Source organism: Condylura cristata, unplaced genomic scaffold, assembly GCF_000260355.1.
Source record: "Condylura cristata isolate star-nosed mole 26May11 unplaced genomic scaffold, ConCri1.0 scaffold00013, whole genome shotgun sequence".
In the NCBI taxonomy this organism is placed as follows: Eukaryota; Metazoa; Chordata; class Mammalia; order Eulipotyphla; family Talpidae; genus Condylura; species Condylura cristata.
The window spans coordinates 7,005,990-7,029,946 of NW_004567114.1; the positions used below are offsets into that span (position 1 = coordinate 7,005,990).

A 23,957-nucleotide genomic window follows, 5' to 3' on the forward strand; every position below is an offset into this window, starting at 1 on the left:
CGTGGGGTCAAAGGACTTGGTTCAAGTCTCAATTTTTCCACCAACCAGCTGTGGGTATTGGCCAAGACACTCCACCCCCCTGAGCTGTTCTCTTATCTGTAGTGAGCAGATTAGACCAAATGGTCTTTTCACAACTTCTAGCATAAACCATGAGTCTGTGAAAGCACAGTCGAGGTAAAAAGTTACAAGGAGATCTGCCCTCCTGCTATATTAACTAGTAGTTATAAGCCACTGCTCCGCTGTGTCTAATGCAGCTCAGCAGTGGGCATGAGACTCATCTGGGGAGCTCAGCCTCACAGAGACTGCAGGACCTACAGAGCCCCATCAAGCATTGTGAGATCTGACACAGCAGAGAATTGGTATAGAAGATGGGGTAGTTTTGCAAGGAATTCTGCTGAATGAGGAGTTCACCACACTGACAAGGGTATGATGCATTTCAGGCAAAGGAAATGGCCTAAGCCAAGCAAGGAGGTATGAAATTTGGGCAGAAATGTTAAGCACAATGCCTACCATTATGGTAAGGACTCCACAAAAACAGTGGTTGTCATTTATTCTAATGATAATGCCAATGATTTGGAAAGGACACAGGAGGCATGGGGGATGGCACAAGCAGCCAAAGGCTAAGTGGGAGGTCGGCTGGACACTTAGGAAGTACCTGCTATCTGCCACATTAAGGAATTTGGACATTATTCTAAAAGATAAGAGAAGTTGTCAAAGATTTTAAATCACGGAATGAACACAATGAGATCTGTGCTTAGAAGGATTAGTAGAATGGAGGGTGGCCCACGGACAAGAGGACCAGTCTTTTAAGTGATGTTGGGATATATCAGAGCTCTTCATAGTAGACAGTAATCCAGCATGAAGGGGACAAGGAGGCTGGATTGAGGTGCATGCAAGAACCAGCTTTGCGGTATCGTCTATGCCTCGCCTTTTTAAGTTCAAAACTAACTGAATAACCAGTTGATTACGATTTGCTAAAACATACATACCCTTGTGGCATTGGTAGAGGGGATCTTCAAGAGGCAAATCATAATCCTTAAACTGGAGTCTAAAGAACACTGTGAACAAATATGAAAGGAGTAAAAGTCAGTCCCCTTCTTAATATGTCTGTTGCTTTATATATTTTCTATAAGCATTTGCTTTAGAAAAAAAAATCTGAAATATTGCAGTTCCCATGCTATATACTCTTATTGGAAAAAGTCATTTTAGGTTTAATTTTTTAAACTAAAGAATGTTAAACAGTGTAATCATTAAACATAGCTCCTAAACTATTTCTCAGAGATAATAGAGTTGAATAAAGTACTGGATGGACGGATGGATGGACTGACAGACAGGCAGATATTAAATGTGTCTAACTGTAAAAGGGTACACAAGTTTGTGAGAGGTCATGTTGGAAAAGAAACTACTTAGATCTATTTTAAAACCATTAAGCTTAACAGTCTAGTAAGAACCAGTTTCATCTGCCCTTTCTCCGCTACTAAATGAAATAACAACAGTAAAATTTCCACAAGAGAAAAGCAAGCCTCAAGAATCTTTTAGGGTTCTATTTTGGCAAGATTCTACATTGAAATATACTCTTAAAGATTGAGTTTACTGCGACTGGGGGAAATGGTATAGCAAGAATAAACAATGGTATTATTTAGCATTGTAAAGTCATCACAACAGCATACTACATATTACTGTTAGATCTGTACGGCTTTGTGAAATAGTAACCTCAGGACAGCACAAACGAGACAGAGGTCCCCAGGGCACAATCTGGCCTCCACTACCTGGGTACTTGTTAGGATGCACCTCCTCTGGCCCCATTCTTACTGAATCAAAATGTTCAGGATAAGGTTCAGGAATCTGTCTTATAACAAGGTCTTCAGGGACAAGGAAGCACACTAAAGGTTGAGATTCACGTCTCTTAACTGATCAGAACAAACTACAAAGGTTTTTCAGTGTCTTAATATATTCCCCAGAGATTAAAGACAAGGAAGAAAGTGATCAGATCTGACCTAGCAAAGGAAATCTGGACATAAATTTTAGAAGTATTTCACAAGTACGACTTACTTAACATACTTAATGTGACAGTTACATGACCTTAAACCAGGGGCCGAAACAGACTATTCATCTGATCCCCACCATGTTTGTTAAACTCAGGGAATAGTCCAGGGAAAATGGCAAGAGCAATATCACAAGCCCAGCACTCCTTTACGACAACTGGCTGGAGAGGAGTAGGAGTGGACCTTTTAGAGGAGACTGGTGCTGTTCCGTTCTCAAGACTCTCTCAATTACATCATCTTATCGCACTCCACCCCACCCATCAGCTTTGCAATTTTGCAGTGTGACAATCAGCATGGCTCATAAATCAATCAGAAGCACAGAAATCTTGTGGCGCAATGAGGCTCAAAGTCAGCCACATGCCCTCTTTGCTGTCCCGGATCTGAAGACCTTCAGTACACCCTCTTCAGGAGGGCTCCAGGAGTCTGTTGGTGAAGGGGAACACCTGGCTGTGAGTCAAGAGATTTGGCTTCTATTCTAATCAGCTCGTTGAAGTTGCGGTCCCCCATCTGGAAAATGGGGGCACTGGGAATGAGGGCTTCTGTAAGTCCCTTCGAGCTTTAACAGCTAGGATTATGATTATGAACTAATGGCTCAGGTTGAAAATGTTCCTTAGACTACAAAGTGTCCAGCAGCTGTCCCATGTGTGTATTCTTGGAGTGGGGCCTGGTAGGGGGAGAGGGATTGGTGGTGGTGGTCAAGCAGTCCAACAGAAATATCTTGGTCTTGCAAGTACTCTATTCACAAACACACAATCACTTTCCTTAGATAATTCTCTAAAATGACGCATTACATTAAATGTGTGGTCTTCTTTTAGGAAATGATTTATTTCCTTACTTACATAATGTATCTATTATCTACTTGAGAAAACTTTCTAGACAGAATCTGCTGATGTCTTCTTGACTTTTTTTAATAATGAACTGTAGATATGAAATGAATATGTCAAAATGCCTGCTGTATTGTAACATTTGGAGAGAATAACATAAATATTACTTGCTACTCTCCTAACAGATTCATTACAACTCCTTATGAAAAGATACAGCTCCCAAGACCCTGGTTCTCTATAAGCAGCCTGCACACTGTAAGAAAGTAATTCACAACGAAATCCTGGATTTGGCTTACCTTCAGAGGCAAAACACAAGGCAGCTTGGCAAAAAATGTCTGAAACTGATTGCTGATTGTGGTCCAGAGGCTACTGGGAGAATCCATGGGCAAAGCTTCCATAAAAGTAGCAATGTTTTCCAAACAGCGTATCATAGCACCCCCTGCTGGTAAATTCTTTTTGTTATTTAGACCCTAAAAACAAAAGTATAGCCAAATCAACTGCCGCAAGAGCATGGGCGTCACACAGCTACTTGACGAACGTCAGTTGCAAAACTCATATTCACACTAGAACGTGTGTACCCACTAAATCATCCCATCGTGTGGGCGGAAAGACAGAAAAGGAGGTGAACGAATTCAGACAAACATAAGGCAGGGAAACTGGTGATCCAGGACTCCGTAAGACGTAGAAGTGAGGAAGCAGTATCTTGTCCGGTTCTACGGGGTTAGGTACTAAGAAGGTGCAACGCGCGTGCCTGCTAAGAATTTCTCTGCCAAAGACCGACAGTGACAACTACAGGGGCTTTGATCCTGGTTAAAACTTAAGTATCTGGCAAAGTGCTTGGCACAAAATGGGCTTAAAAGTATTTGTTGACTGAAATGAGTGTGCACAATCAAGAATGAACGAATAAAAGTGGCTAGAAACGAATAAAAGTGGCTCGCTGCAGCTCCCGCTGCAAGTTCTCCGGGCCATTTGCCCATCCTTAAGGGAACCGAGGGGACAAATCAGTAGTGGGCAGAGACGACCTCCAAGACTCCAAGGGAAAAGGCCTGGGCCAAAAACTGACTTAAAGTCTCCGATTCAGCAAATCGCAGGTCTTGAGCCCCAGTCTTGCCATGCTACGGATGAGCCATGAAACTGGGACTTGAGACCTGGGTTCACTTCCCTGCGCGTCGCTCTGCCCTGCACGCGCGAGGAGCCCGAGATCCCGCGGGGTGCGCGCTCGCTGGCTGGTGCCGCCCCTCACAGTATCCTGGAGCAGTCACTTACTTAAAGCGTCACTGGACGTTTTCAGTTTTAATTTTCCAATTAAAAGTTTTCAATTTAATTTCGAAATGTAGCTACTTTGGTGCCTTCCTCACTGCGGCTTCGGCGGGAACTCACGTGTCCTCCCGCAGACCTACCTCCAGCAGCTGACTGAGGGCAGCAATGGAGCTCAGCTCGTTGAAATCCATCAGGGACGTGGCCAGTGTCCGTAAAAAAGTCCCATCTGGAAAGTCAACCGGTAGACTTAGCAGGGGTCGGGGTGGGGGCTCCCCGTGACGGGGGGCTGGCCTCCCGGGGCGTTACCTTTGATCGTGCTCTGGAACAGTTGCGGGAAGATGCCGTTGGGTGCCAGCTGATGGAAGATGCAGCGCAGGAACTGCTTGGCCACCCCCGCGGCATTGCCCGGAACCATCATGCTGTGGAGGTGGAAGGGGAGAGAAAAGACAAGAAATCATGGCGCCCCAGCACGTGTGTCCGTGTTTAGTTCAGTGACATGCCAGCCCCCTTGGGCAGTACCCCACCGTCATTTTCACCAGTGAGTTGAAATAGTCTAGTCACCCAAATCTCTGTTATCAATAAGTTTTTAGAAAGAGAGAATCAGGAAGTAAGCGAGTAGGCTGAAGCTTCCCCGCCACCAATCCCACCCCACCCTACCCCATCGGGACCCGGATATACAGAGGAGGGTTCTGTAAAGCACCCGGGAAAAAAAGTGATGCAAAAGTTCCCTGTCTGGAGAGGAGGGCTATCGGTAAGATCCCCACAGAAAGCCACTAGCTAAAAGAGAGTTGCTCTGAGGAAAATTGCAGGGAGGGAGGTGTTCATTTGCTATCTGTTTCCTCTATAAAATCTAAGTTAGGTGGATCTATAATTTTTTTTATGGTGCTTAGAACTGTTTATAATGATAAGTTTGTGCTAATATTTACTCCTGTTTGCCTCCCCGATAGACCAAGCCCCACGAGGGGGGAAACGTCACTTGTGTATCTAGCAAAGTGCTGGGCACAAAGTGGGCTTAAAAGCATTTGTTGACTAAAATGTGTGCACGCATGCAAGAATAAACAAATGGAAGTGTGGCTGGAAAATGAACACAAGCTCGCTGAAGCTTCTGCCGCACCTAACAGCATTTCTCCAGTGTGCACCTGCTGGTGTTTCAGAAGAGGATGAACTTGCACAGGGAGCAAGAAAGAAAGTGAAATTTAGGCTCACTGTAGGACCTTACCTTTCTGCTTGATTAGAAAACGTAGTGCTGGATGCCAACCTAGGAGGTAAACAGAATCATGGCATTATCTTAGGTTTTCATGATGAAAAGTTGGAGAACTGAGGTAAGTCCCTTCCGCAGTGGCTCCAGTTTAGATGGGGAGACATGCATAGCTGCTGACAATCCCTTGACCAGAGATGAGGCACACTCGGGGGTCAGTCTCCAGGGATACAATGAACTGAGTCCCTGGAAGACCTGCTTTCTGCCTCAAGCCATATATTTCCACAGAGAAGCAAGCCACGAAAGTGGTTTACTGTCACCCAACCAATCTGCACTCTGATAGCTACAGCCAACTAGATGGAGACCAGAATAGCATTTGATCCAGTCCAAAACCACATTAGTCAAACTTAAAATTCATTTCTTTGTATTTCATTTCTAGGTCTTTGAAATCTAGCCACTCACACCACAAATTATTAAAGCTTAGTAAGATAGTAAAATAGGTAATAGGGGTATTTGTCAGCTAATTGGCGGGTTGAAATGATGACATACTGAGTAGATAAGTGTATTAAGTAATACATAACATGTAATTTTTGAAAAATATAATTATATAGTCCTATACGATGGAAAATATTTGAAATGTTACCACGTAGAGAGAGAATATACTAAATTGGTAGGTTTAGAAGAATATGTCTTGATCAAGACATTGAAGATACAAATGAGATTTATTTATCAGATTTTATTTACTCAAAAGTACATAGGAACCAAGCCAAGAACCTGTTTGGAAGGATTAGAGGGGCCAGCAACTCACAATACCAGACACCATTCCCTGCTGGTTTCAGTTATGGGCTTCACGCTAATAACACCACAGTAAACAGATAAACATCTGCAAATGAAATCTACAGTACTTTCTGGCTGTAGCAAATGTGATAGTGAAGGCTGTACCTAGGAAAATAGATAATATATTTTAAGAGGAATCTAAGTAGAGAACAAAATGCAAAAACATATAGAAAAGTTTGGGTGAAAAATGAAAGGATTATGCTGAGCCAACATAGTCTTAGAACCTAGAAATAGATTCTGTGGGAACTCTTCCCATAATCCACAATGGCTTATCTGGAATTGAAGTATTCAAGGAAACCCAGAAAAATAGGAATCTGTTTTTTTGGTCACTCTGGTGATTAGGTTTAGATTGCTAAGGTTGTGCCAGCTAGCTTTGTCCCTGTCTCCTGGAAGGAAACAGATTTAAGTAGATGTATATGTAAGCATGTATCTCCTACTGTTTTTCCTTTGCTACAAAACTCCAATGCTAACAGTTGCAGTGTTTGAACATAGTTTATTTTCATTCACTTGTTAAAATGAAAACAAAATGAAGTCCCTTTGCATAACAGCTTAGACTGCCTATTTCAAGGAGATAGAAACAGACTAGAACAATAATCTGTTCTAAAACTGAAAAATATTGATAGCAGAAATTATGACCATAACTTCATAAGAATTCTCAGTTCCTTAGTGTTCGTGGTAGCTAATATATTTATTCCACAGTTACAATGATTAGGCTAAAGTCAAGCACGTAAATAATTCACCTTATCTCCTATCTCCCCATGGTCATCACCTTACTTTTGGTACATGGGCAATTTCTGAGTAACAGAAATTATGATTATGCCGTTTTTGGTTACATTCTCCTAAGGATACTACTGAAAGATCTGGGAAGAGGGTTCATACATTTTAGGGGTTGTAGGGTTTTTAATGCTTTTCTGTTTGCCTTTAACTTGAAATCTACATTTATCCATTAAAAAAATTAAGTTTTATCTCCATTAAAATTCATTCTTTCCTCCCCCCAAATACCAAAAATTTTCAGAATACAATTTCTCCCTAATACCTCCATATAGACCTTCCCAAAGAAAACATTTTCCATCTTGAGTATCTATAGCACACATCACTCACTATAGCACTTAATCACTTCCTATCTTGTATGATTAGTTATTCCAGACAAGACTGTCCTCTTTAACAGTGAAGCTACAAAGTACTTGAAAGCACCAGCTAGCTCTAATGCCTGTGGCCTACAGCACCTGCTGGTACAGACTGGGACTTCATGCCTTCATGCAGAATTTAATTCAACCTCTCCTATAAGCTGTGTATGTTAGGACAAGAACTTATCACTGAATTTGAACTTAATGTACTGATATATTCTAGAAATATGCTGCTTTCCTTCTAATGTCTTGTCTACTAAATGGATTTTCTTAAATTGAAATTCTCAAAGCAGCTAGCCTTAATTTTCCCTTTGCCAGGCTGAGTCCCTGTCCTCAAAATGTACACCTCTCTCCTTTTTATGAGTCAGAAATGGGAAACTGCACGTTTTCATTTATCTCCTTACTGAAGAGGACAATCATGTCTGGAATGACTAGTCATACAAGACAGGAAGTGATGAAGCTGCATAATCGAGGCATCCTGAGACTACAAGATGACTAGAAAAACCTATCTTAAAACAGATAAAGAGAGATGATAATGATACCTGACACGGATGAAGTTCTTCCTAGGAACCAGCGTGGCTCTGTACACAGCTGCTACGTTAGCTCACAGTCACAGAGAGCAAGAATTTTCTTAGTGCATGTTCCTTTAGCTTCACTCCAGTGCTGTGACTCGTGACACTGTGTCACAGCAGGGAATGTGACCAAAAGCTGGGTGCATTCAGTTTTTAACACTCATCTAAGTTGACCCCATACATATGAGACATTTGTAAGATAACTAAATGTTTCATCTTTCAACTGGCAGCTTTTAATTTCAAGACAGGGACTGAATGAGGCTCCCCACCCCCAACCAAAACAGGCGATATTCACCTTCCCACCGACTGCATGATGTCCAGCAACAGTGGGGCTGCCAAGTCTGGGCTTAGGTGAATGAACGTGGAGAGGACCACAATGGCCAGCCCAAGAGTTTCCTCGTCATATTCTTCAAGGATGGCCCCACAGTCATGGCACCTGCAAAGAAACAGAGGAATGCTTTCTATGAAACAATGGTGTCGAGATATAACAGCACTCCACACAGCACTTGTTGGGGAGTCTGATGAGCACCCCCAGAAGAAGGTCAGTGGTCCCACTCTGAACAGGCAACTTCAGTGCTACCAACACCACAGACATCGAAACAGACCACATGGCAATCAGGGTTGCCCTCCCTAGGAAGCCCCGGAGCCAAAGGGCTCTCTCTAAGCTTCAAAGTCTACATTGTTTTTCAGCATGTTCACTGAACAATCACTTACGATCCAAAGTATGCACTGTGAGTTTAGAAGGTCCCAGGCCCTAAAGAATGCACAATTTGTGTTGCAAAATACTTATGAACTAGGCAATCAAAAATCAATGTGTAACAATAAAAAAGAGATCTATCGATTGCGATGAGAACATAGAAAATGGCATGACTAAGTCATGCCTTTTGGAATCAGGGAAATATTTCTTTAAACTGAGCTTTGAAGCATATATAGGAGTTCACCTGGAAGAAAATGTACAGAGTGGGGGGATCCCGTGAAATCAGACAAGAGAACACATCAGGCATAGTTCAGAGAAAGCGAAGGGCCTGGGGAAGAGTTCCTGAGGAGCAGTGGTAAGACCAGAACTTTACAATCTAAAGGAACTTTTATGATAAATAAAGCGTTCAGACACTATCCTGTAGGAATCCTGGCATGAAGGAGGACAAGACGTGGCAACCATTTTGAGATTAAGAAAGTGTTTTTTGTTGGCAGGACAAGAATAGAATCAAGTATCAAACTTAGTCCCCTCCTCACAACTGGAAGCTTCTGGCTTGGGGATTATTCATATGTAATTATACTAGGAATAATCAGTAAGTAGGTGCTATTTGCATTTTTCTGAATTACAAAAGAGAAACGTTCATAAGTACAAGTTGCCTATATGATGTTGCATTTCTGAAACAATAAATGCCATCAAACACACGGCTGCAGCCATTTGATCAAACTAAGACTTACAACATTGCACGCCTCCTCTGATACCGTCTCAAAACTTCAGTGAGCAAACTCTCAAGTCCTGTAAACATGGTGAAGAAAATAACCGAGCTTACTTGTCTGTCATCACCGTCGGCTGTTCATCTGTGAATTCTTCGGGTGCTGGCACAAACATACTCACAATGCTGGGCGCTGACAGCAGGCTGGATTTAGTGGCACCTGGGGAGACAGCAAAGAGACAACTGCTAGACAAAATCAGTTTCTGTGGGCCAGGGAAAGCCCTATTCTGCTCTATAGACCTCCAAACGCCACATTCACAAGGGTCTGACTTGAGCAGCCCGAACGCATTTGTAAAAAACCCTCAAGGGCCCTCCTTGATGGTACAGGGGTTAAAATGCAGCACTATGAAGGCATCACAGCCACTGAAGCATGAGCTGGAACCCCGGCCAGGGAGCTGACCCAGAGTGCAGCAGACCTCTCCTGTCCCGCCTGCTGCTCCCCTCAGCAGTGGTCTTCAGGAGATCTGCCTGTTCTGCTCCCACTCTGTCTCTGTGTATTTGGTGAATCCTTTCACCAACCCCCGCCCCCAGTCCCACACCTCTGGCTTGTACCCCAGTTCTTGTATGCATATATAAGTAAATCTTTAAAACAAACAACAGCAACAACCAAAAAACCCTCAAGATAAAACTTGCAGGCAAACTATAGGTCTGAGGCAGACAGCAGGGGCTGCAGAGGGTCAAGATGGAGGGAAGAGCACAAAGGACTGAGGTGATGACGGTGATGGTGCATAGGTGCTGTGGTGGTGGGAGAGTTATGGGGACCAGCCCTGAGGGGAGAAACCAAATGCTGCATGAAAATGAACAATGATGTAAGAAAATAAAGTTTAATCAATAAAAAAATTAATTTGAGAGAAATTATGATTTGTCTCTCTTTGTATGTCTAAGAGCTGGACATACAAAACTCTACTGTTCTTGAACATGTTTACCAAATGCCAAAATGTCAATACTAAAAGTCAAAAAAATTCCGCTCATAACATATAGGGTGATATGTGCAGGCTTCCTAGAAACATAAGGAATCAATTTTAACAAGAAACTTGTGAGTCAAAACTTTCACAAGATTGTTGCTAACTATTTATTACTGGATAGTAAGTAAATTGAGTCAAAAAAAGGAGAGGGACTCAAAGATATCTGGGTGGTTTCAAACCAGCACTACGCAATACGATCCCAAGGATAGCTGTTGTGACAGTAGCATTGAGCAGCTTTCCACATGGCAACACAGAATGTGTGATGCAGGATTTCTGGCAGCCATCTATAAAGCGGACAGATTCTGCTAGTGGGCATTAACCCTCCACGTGACTGAATACCGCTAATGATGTGAACACAACGTGTCGTGTACAAGGGGAAGGTGGGAAAAGCCAAAGGAAGCCATAAACCTCAACTACCTGCTGGGCATCTGCTGTAACAGCTGAATCACAACTACGCCTGCAGTATCAAGGCAGCTCAATCAGCCTCCAGTTGCTGGCAACACTTCAGAGTCCACCACTCTGGATTCCCCTACTGAAGACCTAAGACGTTCTCTATGTGAACCAGGAACAGAAACAGAAAGTTCTCAAGGACCCGAATAAAGAGTGGACCGTCTCAGAAGCCTAACTGCAAAGCTAGAGATGTTGATAAAAGTCCTTTCGGGATTTGGAGACAGGAGAAAATGAAAGGCTTTGGAATGTTTCAAAGTCCCCAGCTGCATCAGTGTACTTGACGGTGAAGTGTGGAGGAGAGCTACTTTTTGTCTTCGCTCCCATTACCTCGTCCGTCTTTGCTGCCACTAACCTCAGTGCTAGGTCATGGACAAACCTCAGAGTTTGTTCCATCATCCCGACTTCTGCCCATAAATGAGAAGAGTCCCGTCTTGTCACAAACAAGAGCTAAAAACTGCTAGTCGTTGCCAAAGAAAGCTCAGCCAGAGACTGGAGCTAAATGTTGCCTCATTTCTGGGACCATCAGAGGAGTGATACATCTAGAATACCAGGTCTGCTTGATTTAAGGGACAAGCTTGGAGATATGCTCATAATTCATTTGGGGTTTTATTGTGTTTGATTTTTACATGATAGGTTAACCTACTTTCTGAATTAAAAAAGAACAAAAGTAGTGATTAACTAGCCATGAGGTGAATTTTGCAAATACGTATTCAGATGCTCTTGGCATAGGTCTATTCCCAGCATGCTCCTCTGAGCTGCAAAAAGTGAAGTGAACATTTAGTGCAGTTTCAGCTTGCTGAAAAGAAGTGACTCACCCAGAATCTCAACATTCTAGCAAGAACGCACATAATCTCAGAAAAGTATATACAGGATGAAATGGAAACTCACAGGTATCAGAAAGAATGCAAGTCACTGAGGGGTGCAGGTTCTAGAGATGACACTAGGGAGTAAGAAGTGGGTGGCTATTTCCAAAGGTCTAAAAAATTATGTGAGAGGCCCTCCTGGGTGGTGCAGCTGGTTAAAGCACAGCACTGAGGAGCTAAAGCCATTTTAGCATGTGTTTGATCCCTGGCCCTGGAGGTGACCCACATGGTGTGGCAGACCTCTCCTGACCCGCCCACTGCTCCCCTCAGCAGTGTACTTCATCCATCTGCCTGTTCTGCTCCCCACTCTGTCTCTGGTGAATCCTCTCACCGCCCCGGCACCTCTAGTCTGTACCCCAGTTCAGTATGCATAAATAAATAAATCTTTTAAAAACAATTATGTGAGAGAGAGACTAGATTTGTTTTGCATTAGGTTCCAAGCACCAGAAAATCACTAGAAGGCAGAACTTTCTGACATCCCTGTTCAAAAGACGTGACATCCTGTGTTCCACACCCCTAGAGGTGTTTGAGCGAAAGGCGGATCCACTTCATGGAGCTGTGGAAGAAGAGCATTCAGCACCACTGGACTACTCAGCGTTGGCATTCATGGCGCACAGGCTGGTACGGTCTCTCTCAGCTCACACCGTCTGGATGCCGCGACTCAACTAACCTCGCATTCTCAGCGGCGGCCCCTCCAGGTCAGGGTTTAGGCACAGTGGCACATTACATTGGCGTTTCCCAGGCTGTATCTGTTCTGTGGATGAATAGAGCATTTCAGTCTTCAATGTGGTCAATGTAGCACAATGTAGCACAATTCACAATACAAAGATGTCACCAAAAATCTCTTGGGGCCATTTTTGGGCTGCTGTTGATGACTATCATTTACAGGAAACATCCTAGATTTTTGGGTAGGGTTTCTGGGGTCGCTAGAAACCTGCCATTCAGGTATATGAAATGCAGTTGAAAGCAGGGGAGCATCTATAACCGTCCCTGAGAAGTTCAGACTCACTGCTCCCACCCCACAAAAAGTTCAAACCCTTTATCTCCTATTATGAAATGAAACAAAAACGAACAGTTGATGTAGTGGCCATGAAAGAATCAGTAAATACATAAGTGATCATTTGGGGCGGTGGCCAGAAAGGTCGGACAGAAAACATGTGGAACTGGTAGCAAGGAAATGCCAGGCACCTGGGAGAGGGATGAGGCACAGGAGCCAGGGGGCAGGGCGGAGTGGGGCAGAGATGCTTCCAGAACATCCACATGGACCATGAGGCAGAGAGGCAAGTGACCATATGTGTGGGGCAGAGAAGAGGCAGATGTCCTGTGGTGAGCAGGTGTGTGCAGAGGTGGTCGGCAGAGCCAATGTTTTGGGAGACTGCCTTCCACGGGGTGTCTGCAGGACCCAGTGCGTGCATCGGAAGATTAGTGAGTCACTGAGTCAGCATGTGTAGGAAGGGACAGGCCTCCTAACCTTGGGCTACACGTTCACCAAATGTCCTCTGAGCTCATATTTGGGGAGAACTTCTTACAGCATTCCTAAAGAGAGGAATGTTGAGAGGAAGCTCTCGCAGACTTGAGGACTACTTGGAGAATAGACCACAAGCCCAGGAAAATTCAGGTGAAAGAAATTCAGGCAGCATGGAAATGGGAAGTATTCAATGAGAAACCAGAATGACATGAACAAGGCTGAGATTTGATTGAAAAGTGAAAAATTCAGTTAAATGGGTTATTTGGCATCATGCAGCTTTTTTTAGATTAAAATCTGGATTAGAAATTGAGATCAATTTGCCTTTTTATAACTTTACTAAGTAGGTCAAATTAGGTCGTAATTACACAGATTCTACACTAATTAGCTTAAGCTGAGCTACTCATACAGAAAACAGTGGCATGGTAAAACATTCTCTAGAGCCCCTAGGTCAACCTAATTGAAGTTGGGCCTTTAATTATCAGAGAACTAACAAAACAAAATCTATTCTTAGCTCCTCACACAGCTTCTTCTCAGTAAAGAGAGGAGGCCCTCTTTGGTAGAGACAAAGAGCCTCACCCACGCTCTCCTCTCAAGCCTGGTCACCCAGTGTCTCTCTCCTGTGTCCCTTGTCTGCTGATTACTATTTGTCACTGAAAGGAGATAAGACACCAAAGCTTTAAAATGTCAAGAATCCTTACAAAGGCCAGGAGAGTTGAAACTATGTTAAATGTAAGGTTGGCCATGGTGTGTGAGATTTAGCTGCCCTGATTATCTGTCTCTTTTTCTTTGTGAAGAAAAATAGGGGAAAATAAGATGAGATGTATGCAATTAATATGATTTGGGGGCAAAAAACAACTTAAGATTTCAGCTTGGTAGCATTCCAACTTCTGGTCATCTGGTGGGATTGCGAAAAAATCTCCTACAGAAAGTACTAGCCAAGAGCCTAAGAAAGCCTGGCCCAAAGGCTGGCCCCTAAAGCAGATCACGGTAGGAAATGCTGACATTTTCATAGCGCAGGCATGCTACAAAGTGCTTTCACATCTATGATCTTGCAACTCAAATGACCCATTTAAATTAAAAAAGAAAAAAAAAAAGGAAAGGCAGGTATTTAGAAGAGAAGGATTGGCGGTGCTGGGGCTTGAGCAAGTGGCACATGTGCAGAACGTGGCCACAGAGTCTAGAAGATGCAGAGTGGTCGTGTTTCAAAGAGACACGTGATGGAAGTCAGTTCTTAATTTAAATTGAGGTTAGATGCAGTCCCATCGTATGAGCATGAGGGCTGCTGGCTAAAACACAGAGCTCATATTCCCAAACCTACCGCAGATCGCAACGTCACTGAGCTGACAATATTTTTATTATTATGATGCATATTCCCTGATGTTTGGTATTTTATAGTTTATAAAACAGAGACTATGGACAATCTGGTGTTTGGTTTGGGTTTTTTAGTTTGCACTAGGAAATCATAGTTCCACCCCCTCCTTTATACATTCACATCATTTCACTCCAGACAGGTAACCTAATATCTGGGACCTGGGCCTCAGAGAAAAAAAGTGCATTGAAACAGCCTAGGTGGACAGACAGGTGGCTCTAGAACAGTTGGAAAGTTGAAACAAACTTAATACCTTTGGGTTTTCAAGAACTTATTGGAACCAGATAACATGAGAGAAAACTCTATTCCTTAACAAGGGAGCAGGGGGGACGCAGAGAGAGTGGCATTAGCTAATATGAGAGGTAAAACAGGAAGAAAAAGCTTGACCCACCAGTGTCCCAGTTGCTGATGTTATGGGGGGCGCTAGACTGATGTTCCAGCTGTCGCTTCATTAACTGGCTCATTGTCAGAGCTCCCAGGGATCCCCTTTTCATCTGCCTATACTGAGCTAAATGGAGGAAATTAGGAGATGATTACTACGGGGAATCAATTTCCACAGCACACAAAGGCTCTACACAACCATATAGACTCTTGATTGAACCTGCATTGGCTATGCGGAATAGTTTGTTACATGTCATGCCTCTATCCAAATGAAACACTAAGGCACTATGCTTTTTATTCCAGGCACCTTCCTTCCTTCAGCAGAGAAAGAAACAGCGCCTATGAGCACTTCTCTGTAGCCTGTAAATATATGCCCCAGTTACAAGAATACAATTATTTTCCCCTTTTTTATTTATATGTGCTGCCTTGTTCCTCAAAAAGGATTTAAGACAGACACTACTACTTTGAATTTACAGCTTAACTTCCTTTAATGGAACTTGTACATACATAGTTTCAAGCTCCATTATATTCCCATGAGCTCCCTGTTTGTGTGGTGTGTGGGGGTGTATTTTGGAATAGGATCAACCCCAATTTTTAGAGAAACTGAAGCAAATGAAATTATGTTCCTTGGACCCAACCAGCAAATTTTATTTGGTCATAAAACCAAACATATTGACTCCAAAGTCAATGTTGTCGTCAAACTGTACATGAGTCTCTGCCTCCTGTTTGAAAAACATGATTCAAATAACATTCCCCAAGCATATTCTATCTAAAACATCTCTGTTTTAAGATATAATGGTAAGACCCTGCAGTTAAGCATTGACAAATACCAACCAAGGATATGTCACGTTACAAGCATTTCCAAACCAGAAAAACGATGAAAAGCACTTGGCCTGCTGAGGGAGAAGGCACCTTTTGGGGTACAGTCCCACCAGCCCCAGCCGCCAGCCTGAAAGGCAGCACAGCGCTCCTGTGCCTTTCCTACGTGATCCCAAACGTCTGGATGCTGAGAGCAGTGGTTATCCACTCTCTCAGAAGGACAGTTTCAGAAACTGAAGCTCGGAACTACATACCCTAGGAGGAGCTAGTAGAAACCAGGATGATTCTATGGCCCTTGGGCAGCCTATTGAATGTCACACACGGGTTTCACGATCATGGAGCCAAGGCGGCAATTTGTTGAAATGTGAAGTCAATGATGACATTAGTCTTAATCTAATTAGCATGCTGTTTGATTAACGGTAGTCATGGCATGATTAGCAACAATAAACTGATCAAAAGAGAGGGGTGTGATGGGAATTCTTGTGTCTTGGAGTCCATGGTAACTGAATTCACAAAAATGACTATAGCAACTAAAGGAAAAATCTGATTCTTTTTGTTAATTGGTAAAAGTCACTGTTTCATGATCCACTTGCCAAGTCTGAACATCAAAAGCACAAATATTTTTTAAGTTCTTACAAGTTTAAAAATTCTATCAGACTCAAAGTGAGATTTAAAATCTCTAGTAGGAATAATTTCCTCAACTGCCAGTTGTTTTTAAAGACGGCAGAATTCCATGAGAGTAAAAATCTTCAATGCTCAGGAGAGTCTGTAAGCGCCTGGCAGTTTGTCTCCAAGGACACATCCCGAGAGCAGCTTGAGCATGGTGGAAATGGCGAGGGTGGAGTCTAATGAGGCGCGAAGTCCAGAAGGGCTGATTCAGCCATGCCTTTAGGACCATGATGCATTTGATGCATTTACTTAATGATACATTTAACTAGCACTGAAGTCAGATTGCCTTAGTCATCCTGGCTATCCCAAATTATACCCAATTTCGAATTCACTTGTTTAAAGAGAATTCATGCAAACGAAGAGGAAATATATTCTCAGATTGTAGCAGATGAACTTAAAAATGGGCATTTTATCATGTTATCAAGTAGCTTTTGTGATTAAAAAAATGACAATTAGACACAGAACTAAACGTTCTTTGTTGTTACCAAAAGGACAAATAACTGCCATTAGGAAATTCTTTTCTAGAATTTCTGTAACTTCTATTATAGCTTAAGTTTGACTTATAGTAAGGCAGTGTGGTAGACTGAAACAGCGTTGGCTCAAAATTCAAGCAGATCTAGCAACAGTTTCTGTTTCTGTACTTGTGTGACTTGAGCAAGGCAGTTAGCTTCTCTGAACTCCTGTTTCCTAACCTGTAAGATAGGGTCAACATATCTGCCAAGTGGCACTGATATAAGAATTATATAAGAATTAACAGCATATGTAAACCACTTAGCACAGTGCCTGGCACATTACATGTATCGGATAAATGGTAACTATTATTACAATTGTAACTGGAAACTCCTTGAGAACAGGGGTGTCGTATTCACCTTTGACCACCCAGGGCCAAGTACAATGCCTGGCACCAAATGACACTTCATAAACAGATAATGAATGAATGCATGAATTAATGAGCGATGAAGATGATGATATTGTTCCCTACTACCAGTTCAGCATTTAAGTTAAATCTTTATCTGGTTTTCCAAGATCATCCTCCTTTCAAAAGATGGTCAAATGAAAATCAGCTATCTATTAAGGCAGTGTCCAGATGGGACACAAAATATACCAACAAGTGTGACAAGGGTTTGCAAAAATCACACCTTTGAATATCTGATTCTGGCGTAGAATTGCCCATGCAAAAGTCTCGTAACTGAGCCAGCTAGACACCCTTATCGTCACCTCAGTGAAACTTAAAACTCCTCCTGGACAAAAGCTAAGATCCAGTAACAGAAAAGGCAGTTTCAAAATAGTTGTCTCCTATAGATATATCTGGTAAAATTTCATGCCATTTTTATTTTCTGGTCAATAGGAATAAGGACTTTGGAGTTATAGCTGATACATTGACCTAACCTAGATGAAAATTTCATCAGTGATGGAGGTGATTCAAATTAAATAAAGGTGCTCACATACCACTCTGCCATAGGCAGTGAGTTATACTGTCCCCGAACCAGCTCCGTGTTTCATGTTTAGGCTAGCAATGTATAATTTTTTAGTGCATTATGAAATTTAGTGATTATTCCTTAACAATGAGGATTCTTGGCCAATCAATGCCCAAACTGATTTATCCAGCACTTCAGATGTTGACAGAAGTGGACAAACCTCAGGGTCTGAGAGCTTACAATACAGCATTCCCGAGGAAACTAATACAACGTTTTTTAAAAAATGCAAAAATTGAAAACAATGCAGCTGATAATGTTACAAATCAAGGTATAGAGGAAGTGATCACTAAAGGAATCTTACTTGTTATCGAGGAGTGACTACTCGTCTCTGGCACACCTGCTTCTAATGTAGGAGCAGAAGAAGATTCTCGTGGCATCTCCAAAGTTGAAAGTCCTTTAGCAGAGGGATCTACAAGCAGAAATATTATTTAAAACTCAGGACTCCAATGTAAAGCAAGTGCAAGAACCTCTTTTATATCTTTTCGTCTCTTGCCTGATATACTTGTTCTAAACTTTATCTATTTTCTGCCCCTACTCATTTCTTTAACAGGGTCACACACGTCCAGCCTTCAGTGTTCCATGGAGAACCACTTCCACCTGGTTCTGGATCTGTGGACATGCCTCTCTGGGATCTCTCAATTTATATATAAAATTACTCTTCCAGGCAGGCTGCTAGGACCCGCTCTTCTCAAAAAACGCAAACTAGCTGGGTCAGAGGCCCCTCTTATATAATCTCCTTTGAATCATGCCTTCAACCTTTACCAAACTTCACACACTATAGTGTAACTGTCTGTTCATTTGTCTATCTCCTTTGCTACACTGTAAGTAATTTAAAAGCGAGGACTGTATCTAATGGGAATAAATACTAATAACTCAAATTTTCTTTGAGCAAGAAACAGACTTTCATTTGCAACTTCAGTCTAACAATGTAAGGGGAAATATTTTCTGCATAATATTGTCAGTAATGAGAAATTGTTCTGCATTATTTCTAGGTAACAATTATCTTCCAAAATTTTGGAAAGTTTAATGCTGTGTCATAGCAACCACCTAAAATTCTTTAAAACCTGCTTGTCACCATACTAACCACTGACGCAGCTGCCCGAGTTACCACACCAGGCTTTTATCACGGTAGTCTCCATGCTGTTACTTAGGGATGCTCACTAAATGACTTCAGAGTCTTACATTTGTAATGTCTGTTTCATCTCTTTCATATTGTCAGTTGTTTTTCCTTGCCCCAGAGCAAATCACCATTCATTTATACAAACATACAATTTAAGTACATGGGTGCCATTCTATTATGGGATGATCATCTAAACGCGCTAAACTGTCAGAAATAAAGGTAAAATAAATCCTGGTAAGAGCCTGGGAGAAAGTTTTTAATGTATTTTTAATAATTTTTAAGTATTGATTTTGAAGCAGCTACTTTTTTTATTCTCAAACTTCTGAGAATAAATCAATCAATTTTGAATCAATATGGTTGTCAGATTAATATTTTCCTGATAATGAAAACATTATAACTGTTCCATTGTTTCCTAAGTGCTCTTAATTAAGCATAAAATTAATTATGCTTTAAACTACCTTAGTGATCAAGATGTTAAAGAATAAGGGTATTCTTTTTTTTCCTAGGTGTTCTCCCCAAACTACTCATTAAAAACATGCATAATTACTTCTTTTACTCTTCCTGTCTCTGAATGTGTGCTTCTACTGTGGCATAATAACCCCACCAGTAATGTAGAATGAGAAAGCTTATTTTCAAAAATTATCTGAAAGATGACCATTGAGACATTCATACTCTGATGAAATCTCTCATTTGTTTACAGATTGCAATAATACATATTTGGGTTTGATTAAGATAATAAATATTGAGCAGAGCTATGCATTTAGTCTAAAGTATTTCTATTCAGTTTTTATAATGGTGTGGATAAAATGTCACACTACTTATACATCAGTTACTTGCCAACACATTACTAGACATTTCAGGTACAGTCAACAAACAAACCGGACAAAAATCTTAGCCTTCAGGAACTTTCATTTAAGAAGGAAGAGACAGGCAAGAATATGTAAATAGTTAAACACATTACTGTATGTGAGAACGGCAATTCTTAGTAGAGGAGAAGAGATTCCAAGATACCAGGTCAGGGTGGAAGGAGGGAATACAGTCCAGGCCTCCTTTGGAGCCTGATGTTCAATCACAGAACGAAAAGTGAGAGTAAGCACGGCAGATGTGTAAGGGAGATGGTTTCGGGCTGAAGGAACAGCTGGTGTAAAGGCCCTAAGGGAGGAATACAAAGGCAGCGTTCAAGAAATGTCAGGCGCCCTTGTGGCTGAGTAGAAGAATTACGGTTCGGTTTCCAGGTAACTCTTAAGGACCGGCTTGATATTCACGGTCACCAACTGAACATGAGGCCAGTCCATACTGTTGTGTGTTGCTGCCCTGCCACACTCATGTGCTAGAGTTGGAAAAACGGGTTTGATGGAGGTTGTGTTTAGCCAAAGGAGTCTGAAAAAAGCAAAGGCCAGGCAGAATGCAGGCAAGGAGGGGTATGCTGACCGCATGAAACTGAAGTTGAGTGAAGAGGAGCAGTGAAAGGCAGTAGGATCAATATAGTCCCAGCCAGAGAGAGGGGATGATAATAAGAGAATAAAAGACACCAACTGACATCATGGGAAGTTTGCAGTTTCAAGGTAATTGTGATGTGACCAGAGGAATAAATAGCTGAGCTAGGGTGCAGGGTGGAAAAGATGGATTCAAGGAAATGAGAAGGCAGAGTGTCAAAAGTCTAATAGGCTACATAATACACTAATACTGAAATCAACAAGAATTAAGGCAGGAATCACTGAGGAAAGCCCAAGAAGAGCCAGGAGTGAGAACTCAATAAATGAGCGAGTCAGGGGTCAGTGACAAAAGTGTCAGAGCTGAAGGGTTTTAGAAATGAGGTGGGAATAACCAGAAGGGGACACTGGTATACAAGGAAGATGTGCCCCTTCAACTAAGCCCAGGGGCAAAGCAAAGTCCTCTGGAGAGAAGTAAGACCAGGAAGGTAAAGAAAGTGTCAGGGAAGCATGACTATAAGGGATTTTGTGCATAGATTTCTGTCCAAGAAGCTGAATCAGTAGCGCAGAGAGAGTGGGAGGGATGTTCAGGGCCTTATTGTAATCAGAGTGTGGGAGATGAAGGCTGGCCCGGGACTGACAGGACACAAAGCGATGAGACCCGGTAGACTCAGGGCAGCTTGGAGTCCTTCGCTGGGGAGGCGTCTGGTCTCTGGTCCTCTAGCTGACAGAGGCAAGAAGGCTGAGGCTTAGGAAAGGCATGACATCAGTGAGCCTGTGCGAGGTGGGACACTCTACAGAGATAAGATAATGATGACAGTTTATGATATAAACATGTTAAAGACATACAACAGTCAGGTATTTTCTTCTTGCTCTTGGAACAAACGTGTAATACAAACCAGCCTCCTCCCTGCTGCCTGGGGAACAGCTGACATAAGGATAAAGCAGGCAACACTCACCTGTGCACATTTCACCCTACATGTCTTGTGAGCCCATTCTACAAATTTTACACGCGCCCCTATATACCTGTCAGCTGATTCTAGGCTACCCAAGGCTTTCCTCCATCTACATGCGGAGAGTTCCCTGGCTCCCAACAACTAAAAGGTATCCCAGTTTCCCTGGAAACCTCCTGAGCTTTCTGTTATGATCTGCCTGGAGCATGACCCTTTCCAGGTACAATCCTGTTCCTTCAACATGTTTTTAAAAGAAAACCTTTGGGGTGCACAGCCTGTCCTATCGTCTTTGAAGCAGAGAACAGCAAGAAACTCCAGGAAATGTCCTGGGAAGATAAAAGAGCTGAGTCTGTTCTCTCTGGAGCTGTGTGTGAAATCGCAGAGGCAGGGCGAGGCCTGGAGACTAGCCCTGCACGACTGTCACCTGGATGTGTACTGGGGCCAGGCAACGACCTCAGGGTCTCGGCATTTTCTTATGGGGAACGGAGGCTTAGACTGGAGGCCTCCAAGATCTTTAGCAGTTCTCAATATTCTGTAGTTTGCGAATTTACTAAAATAACCATCTCTTAGCAATTTTTTTTTCCTGAAGAATGAAGGACTTTAGGGACATCTCTATCCTCATTTGTACAGTGAGGTGCTGCAGACGACTGCTTTAGAACGAGGTGCACTGGCAACTTGCCACTTCTCAAGTTACCTTTCTTAAAAACAGTGCCTCCAGGGAAATAATGAGACACGGGAGCAGGAAATCCACATGCGGTGACAACTTCACCATCAAGTGGTGTCCACCTATTAGGGTTTGAGTTGAACATGGATTTTTGTTTTGTTTTGTTTTGGATTGGCTTCTGAGGGCACAAGAATGTCCTGCTGATACTCAGTTTGAGTATATAATGCACTGAAGACCCTAAACACATACAGCCAACTCTTAATCATTCCAAGTCCTCTGTTGCTTTATCTGAGCCCTTTATGTTTCTTCCTCACCAAAATATATGGGGGGGCTGGAGGGAGGAAGGGGAGAAGGCAGAAAAAGTTCAATTAATGTCTTTTGCTTTTTTAGGCAAGGATCGACTTGCTCAGGATGATCAAGGATTGACTGCAGGTTTAGCAACAACAAATATGAAACATTTATGGCACTGATAGGATCCATCTGAGTCCAGTACGCCCTAGTAAACAAGAAGAATTCGGGGTGATGATGAAGCAATTATAATGTCATTCGCTGACATTATACGATTGCGAGTTTGATGCAAAACTACTGCCAAGATCCTAACAAGATGCACAAACTTGAAGGGAAGGCTGGGAGAAAGAAGAGAGACGGGCTTACCTGGATCCTTCTGCTCTCCCAGTTTGTCTAGGATGTTGAAGGAGATGTCCAGGTACTCTCTCTGGATGGCACTGACAGCGATCTTCCTCTGCTTCCTCTGCCTGGGGACAATCTGAATCTTAAATTCAGATTCCTCGGCTCCCTCCTCTTCTACCTTCATTTCGGAACTCTGTTCCGTGTCCGATTCAGCACTGGTGTCGGGCTTCTCGCTTTCTGTTGGATTCTCCGCATCTTCCGGAACTTTGAGGAGGACGGTTTTTGCCCCTGAACTCGTCGGCAACCCACCTGGCTTCTCCTCGTCGATGCTGGACTCGGGGTAATCATCCAGGGACACCTCAGGGAGCGCAAACGACTTCTGAAGGAGGTCTCGTTTTTGCTTCAGAGTGAGCGGGCTGCCACAGGGGAACTCCTGCAGCTCCTCGGACCTGGATAACTCTTCCGAGTCCGTGGGATCTTCCAGAGCTAGGAGAGAGGAATCCATGTGGCCTGGTGACTGGTGATTTCCTGAGTCCTTAGAAGAAAAGTCTTTGGAACAGTCCTCCACACTGACTTGCACAAGGGGGGTGGTGCTGAGGCTGAGGATGGAGGGGTGGCTGGGGATGGAGGGCAAGGAGGCCGCGTTCTTGCCAGAGGCGACATCGTCTCCCTGGTCCATGGTCTCTTCCTCGTCGCTCTCCACTATTCGCAGAGGGGGAAGAGGCTCGAACACCAGGGAGTCGCTGTCGGACATGGAGAGTACCGAGCGCTTTTCAGGGCCCGAGGTTGAATCCGAGGACAGATCTATCAGATCTAAATCCTCCTTGGGAGCGGGCTTAGTGGGAGAGTCAACTTTCACCTCGAACGTCTCCATGCAGTTCAACCTGACTTCTGGGATGACGGGCCTTCGGGCTTCCGGAAAGCCCTCGCTGGCCGGGTTCTCGGGGACGTCCGCGCTGCCGGGCCTCGCGGCCGAGTTCTGTCTGGGGCGGCCCTGGTCGTGCTGTCTCTGCGCAGCGTGCGCGCCCGGGGCCGGGGGCTTATCTAGGTCGCACCGGTCTATGCAGGATTTCCTCCGGTGCTCGTCTAATGTGAACAAGAGCGAGTCTGCGTTCCCTATATCAAGAGATTTTTGTTTTAAAGAGCGCAGCTTTTTTTTCTGAATGCTTTCTTCTCTCACACAGTGTAGAATGCTGTCTTGTAACGCGCTCGTTTCTCTACATTCAGCCAGTTCTATTTCACCTGATCAAAACAGAAAAAACTAGTACTATTTTACTTGGAGATTTCACCATTTTCCCCTCACATGTGGGTATACAATTGGCATAAATCATAGTCACATTCCCCGTTCCACCAGTAGGGGCAAACG

The 23,957-nt window shown here is 43.1% G+C and overlaps 1 protein-coding gene across 1 annotated transcript in view; it reads right to left on the reverse strand.

Moving 5' to 3' along the window:
• UNC79 (unc-79 homolog (C. elegans)) overlaps nucleotides 1–23,957 on the reverse strand; it is a 216,593-nt gene that overhangs the window by 43,951 nt on the left and 148,685 nt on the right. Inside the window, exons 31-41 of the mRNA XM_004681598.2 lie at nucleotides 22,616–23,833; nucleotides 18,093–18,200; nucleotides 14,836–14,952; nucleotides 12,278–12,361; nucleotides 9,387–9,489; nucleotides 8,159–8,299; nucleotides 5,349–5,387; nucleotides 4,436–4,548; nucleotides 4,270–4,355; nucleotides 3,166–3,339; nucleotides 990–1,058 (exon numbers count right to left, since the gene is read on the reverse strand). Coding sequence (XP_004681655.2) covers nucleotides 990–1,058; nucleotides 3,166–3,339; nucleotides 4,270–4,355; nucleotides 4,436–4,548; nucleotides 5,349–5,387; nucleotides 8,159–8,299; nucleotides 9,387–9,489; nucleotides 12,278–12,361; nucleotides 14,836–14,952; nucleotides 18,093–18,200; nucleotides 22,616–23,833 — 2,252 coding nt within the window. The remainder of the gene's footprint in view (nucleotides 1–989; nucleotides 1,059–3,165; nucleotides 3,340–4,269; nucleotides 4,356–4,435; nucleotides 4,549–5,348; nucleotides 5,388–8,158; nucleotides 8,300–9,386; nucleotides 9,490–12,277; nucleotides 12,362–14,835; nucleotides 14,953–18,092; nucleotides 18,201–22,615; nucleotides 23,834–23,957) is intronic.